The 5,000-nt window shown below is 47.0% G+C and overlaps 1 protein-coding gene and 1 long non-coding RNA gene across 2 annotated transcripts in view; one reads left to right on the top strand and one right to left on the bottom strand.

Moving 5' to 3' along the window:
• Positions 1 to 739, top strand: part of LOC123518972 — a 50,870-nt gene extending 50,131 nt beyond the window's left edge. The window contains exon 3 of the long non-coding RNA XR_006678941.1: positions 475 to 739. This is a non-coding gene — a long non-coding RNA (uncharacterized LOC123518972). The remainder of the gene's footprint in view (positions 1 to 474) is intronic.
• A 258-nt stretch (positions 740 to 997) lies between these two features.
• LOC123518971 (transcription factor Sox-14-like) lies at positions 998 to 2,469 on the bottom strand. The gene has a single exon (XM_045280067.1). The coding sequence runs from the start codon at positions 2,370 to 2,372 to the stop codon at positions 1,593 to 1,595; it is 780 nt and encodes a 259-aa protein (XP_045136002.1). The 5' UTR covers positions 2,373 to 2,469; the 3' UTR covers positions 998 to 1,592.
• Between the last annotated feature and the right edge of the window lie 2,531 nt (positions 2,470 to 5,000).

Below are 5,000 nucleotides of genomic sequence, written 5' to 3'. Positions count from 1 at the left end.
TAACAACTGACACATTCACGTGTTTGCATTGCCATCTCGTCACCCGACACTCGACCATCGACCTCAACCCTCAACCTCCGAGTCCAGACTCCAAACTCCAGACTCACGACTCCGGACTCACGACTCACGGCTCTGAACTCTAGACTCCATACTCCAGACTCCAGACTGTAGCTTGTGCCACGGACTATTTTCTTCCCTTTTGTGGCCACGATTAGAAGTGCCCTTAACAAGTGTTCCGTGTGTGTGTGTGTGTGTGTGTGTGTGTGTGTGTGTGTGTGTGTGTGTGTGTGTGTGTGTGTCTATGTATCTGCGTATCTGTGTCTTGAATATATATATATATATATATATATATATATATATATATATATATATATATATATATATATATATATATATATATATATATATATATATATATATATATATATATATATATATATATATATATATATATATATAATCACACACACACAGACAGACTGTCGTGGCTCGTGGCTCATGTAACCGTCCAGTACTACTCATCACCTTGGCGGCAGCAGCGGCGGCGGCGCGGGGTCAGTCTCGATGGCGGCGGAGGCGGCGGCGGCGGCGGTGACGGCGCCATCATTCAATCATTAGGAAGAGGCCACCTCTGAGCCGCCCGGATGGTTATCACAGAAACCCGCCCGGAGCCGCATGTCCCGCACACCTCCCAGCTATTATTATTATTATTATTATTATTATTATTATTATTATTATTTTTTTTTATTTATCAATGTTACTATTATTGTCATTATTATTATTATTTTTATTTTATTATTATTATTGTTGTTATTATTTTATTATTAATATTAATGTCATTATCATTAATGCCTTCATCATCATCATCATCATTATTGCTGTTATCATGATTTTTGTTGTTGTAATTGTTATATCACAAGAGAGGGAAATACTTGCATTTCTCTTCTATCAGAATTAACCTGTGAGGGGAACTGGGATCAAGCAATAAAAGTATATAATCACTTTATACTGATTATTATTAACATCAGCGACTATGTACATGGTACAAAAGTACGGTTACACATATAATTCAACATCAAAACAACAAAGTTAAATAGATTCTATTCATGAGCTTCAAAAGACTAGCCTAGGCGCACTTGTACACTTGTTAATGAAGTATACAGTCCGGGAGCAATGTAAGCAGCATTTCAGCGGAGCTTGTTATGAGACGAGTAATCATTTCGTGAAAAGAAACTGTACATGAGTACTTACATTGCCACTAGACAGGCCAGACACGACCTACTGACACACAACACATGGCACCGCGAGGAGGTGCCGCGCCAGACAGCGGCGCCACGCAGGCCGCCCCGCCAGGGCCTCACCACGCCGGGCTGGGCGCCACACGGCCTGGCATGGCGCTACCACTGCACGGCTCCTTGTGACCCACCACACCCACGCTGAGTCATCAAACGGTGTTCTGTATTGTCATGAAGTCCGTGACCGCGGAAGCGTTGGGGAGGTTTAATATTGGTCACTGTTCACTATGGTACACTATGTACACTTGGCAACACTCTTGTACACTACGAGGTGTCGTGGTGAGGCTTGGGCTCGGCTCAGAAGATGACCGAGACGGGTCGGCGCAACTGGTCTACGGTGGGAGGGTACCCTGGGTAGAGCTGGTGCTGTGGTGCGCTCTGCTGTCCGCTCGTCAGCCCCGCCGACATACCAGACAAGAGGGAGGACGCTGATTTGGAGTAGAGGGATGAATACAAGGCTGACACGGTGGACATGCCGCTCATGGAGGCGGCAGACACACTGGCAGCGGCGGCAGCGGCAGCGGATTCGTTACTTGCCAGGGAGGTGATGGGCTTGTAGTGATCCTGAGCCAGCTTGCTGAAGTGCTGTGGGTCGAAGCCTGGATAGAAGTGATGAGGTAGGGTGGCTCCGTGGAACAGGCGCGACTTGTCCCCGGCGACGTCGAGCGGTGAGGGTACAGAGGGCGCGGAGTAGTAGGTCTGGTGGAGCGGACCGAGTGGGTCCAGCGCTGACGTGGCCAGGTACGGCAGTGGGAAGCTGTAGCCATTCTTCTGCAGAGTTTTGGGTTTCCTGCGAGGGCGATACTTGTAGTCTGGATGCTCCTTCATGTGCTGGGCTCGAAGACGCTTGGCCTCATCGATGAAGGGACGCTTCTCGGCTTCTGTTAGCAGTTTCCACTCGGAACCCAGTCGTTTGGAGATCTCTGAATTGTGCATCTTGGGGTTTTCTTGAGCAATCTTTCGTCGCTGCATGCGGGACCAGACCATGAAGGCGTTCATGGGACGCTTGATGTGGTCTTCCTTCTTGGCGGCTCCTCCCGTAGGAGAAGCAGTGGTGGGTGACGGCACCTGGTTCATAGCTGTCACTGTCTCGCGCGCTACAACCTGAGTCGCGAACTGTTAGCCGACCGCAAAAAGAATGATGAACGGTGCGGCGGCAAGTGTAATATTACACCACAGAGGTGGCGCGGCGAGTGTGCGCCCCTCAGCCGCCTGTAGACCACGCCTACCAGGCGCGCGACCAATGAGCTTACCAGTAAATCATAGCAGAGTGAGAGGGGCGGAGCTTTACTAATTTTCTTGTCCAATGATTGCTGTCGTTACATGTGTGAGAGCTACTCTTCTGAGCTGATTGGTCCAAGACGGAGCCACATGTGTAGGTCGCCAAGAAAATATGACACGAGGTCTGAGCGAAGGGTGCTGATGGCGCGAAACAACACTGGTGTGGAAGAGACAGTATCTATGAGGCTTTTCCATTTTCATTACCTTTTCTCTGACTTTTAATTGCACCTTCTCCTCAGCGTAAGTTACGAGAAGCTTAAAGCCACTTTTATGCTGGAATAAAGAGAGGAAGAGATCAAGGAACTTTATTGTGAGAACTTCAGCACTTTTACCCTTGAACTAAATGATAACGTAATGTAACGAATGTAAGCAAACTGGATGTATAGAAACCAACCTAACACTGCACTCATTGTCGCTGGACGAATTGTTTGTTTTGACTTAAGCATCCCAGGAGCCTCCTTTTGTCGCCCGGCCACCAGAGACTTAAGGACGTGAACCAGACAACGCAAAAATCGCCCCCCTTCCCCTTCCTCGGGTGGCGGCGGGGCGCTCCACAATGAAGAACAACTGGAGGGCTGCAGGTGTTAGAAGTGTTTCAAGACAGTGTCGGAGGGAAACTCTTTTTCATCCGTATCGCATCGGACCAAAGTAATTTTTTAATGGAAGAGTAGTGTAGTGGAAGCTCTTACCATATTAATATTGAAATTGCAATGACTTTTCTTGTCAAGAGAACCAAAGAAGTCTGTTGCTAGTTTAGGTTATTAAACTTCACACAGATCTATTCATTTCTTTCCATAACCTGGGATGATTCTTTATAATGAAGCTCGCCGTAGATTACCATAATGCATCTGTTGTTTAGGTGCAGTACATATTGCCTGCTGTATTATTAATAATACTACAGTTGTTGTTCCTTAATCATGTTGGCAGTACAGCTGGACATTCAGAACTGTGGAGCAAACTGGACTAACACAAAATCTTTCCTGACTAATTTAAAGACTTTCATCAACGTACAAACTACTGAATATAAGTGCACTTCTTGTAATGCGGTATTTACAACGTAATGGATATATACTAACTGAACCATACTCGTGAATATCTTTTTTCTGGCAGGTTAACAGGCAGAACAGTCAGGTGTCAGCAGGTTGACGGACTGAGTGCCACAGCCAATCACTGATATCAATACAGGAAAAGCCTCACACAGGAAATCCATACGTATCACATTGTAGAAGTTTTCACGGGCGATCAATGATATCAATACGAGGCCGTTCACACATCGCCGGCACGCACTGCCACCCCGCGTCGCCCGTGAGTTAATCTGCGGTACGAGCGAGAAGGGAGCTGAAGAACGTGTGTGGCTGTGCGGGGCGGCGCTTCCTCGTGGCGGGTACTGCACGCCTCGTATCTTACTGTGGCTCAGCTGAAGAAGAAGAGAGAGAGAGAGAGAGAGAGAGAGAGAGAGAGAGAGAGAGAGAGATGCAACGCTCCAGAAAAACAGAAAAAAAACAATGATTATCGCACGAAACAGTGCCACAAATAAACAAGAAAGAACATTCTGAACCACCGTCAACTAATCTCAGAAAAGTTGGTAAGCTTTCTGTTCCGGTCCTCTGTCTCCCTCTCTGTAGGGCAGCACTCACAATACGAGTCTGTCCCTCACCTCACCCCGACACCTCCCATCCCTCAGCCGCCACCACCACCACAACCCAGAAACATCACCAAAATTTACCGCATGTCTGGAAAAATCACTGGTGGGAGCCTCCTTGCGGCCATTTGTTCTGCCAAGCGAGGCCCCGGGACACAAAGGTTTTGTCTCAGAGCACCATAGACCAATAAAGAATGGTTGTAAGACTGTCCCTCCACAACACACGAACTTGTCTACGCTCACCCCAACACTGACGCTGTGTGTGCTGGAAAAGTGTATTTTTTGTGTTATTAGGAAGGTTGTCAGGATCTACATTTCACCCTAGAAAAATAATATACTACATGCATCGTGATGAGCAAAAATCTGGTAAAAGCTTTGAATATTTCCGTCCTAAATTCGGCAGGGAACGCAGATTTGTCTTGTCCCAAACATTCTGACACGAAGGACCCGCGGCACATCCGTTGCGCCATTGGTTGTCAATATTTTAGGCAGAGTAATAGAGGCCTTGGATAATTAACACAGGTTCTTTATGGCGCCTTGGTTCTCGGAGACCCTTGGGCTTTCCCTTGGCATTGTCTTGGAGTCTAAATATTGAACTCGCCTTTATGAGAGCGGAGGCAGTCCAGTTTGTAGTTTTACATCTTCTTTTTCCAGAGCTGGAGGTTCCTTAGAGTAGCGCCGCAGGAGAACAGAGGATGACACCATTTTTTGTAAGTATTCATTCTTTGATCCATACTCAGTGTCAATGCTGGCTGAGTCGTGCTCCGGGAGGGAACTAGAAC

This window comes from Portunus trituberculatus, chromosome 44, assembly GCF_017591435.1.
Source record: "Portunus trituberculatus isolate SZX2019 chromosome 44, ASM1759143v1, whole genome shotgun sequence".
NCBI classification, from domain to species: Eukaryota; Metazoa; Arthropoda; class Malacostraca; order Decapoda; family Portunidae; genus Portunus; species Portunus trituberculatus.
This window is presented reverse-complemented; position numbering and strand designations above follow the sequence as displayed.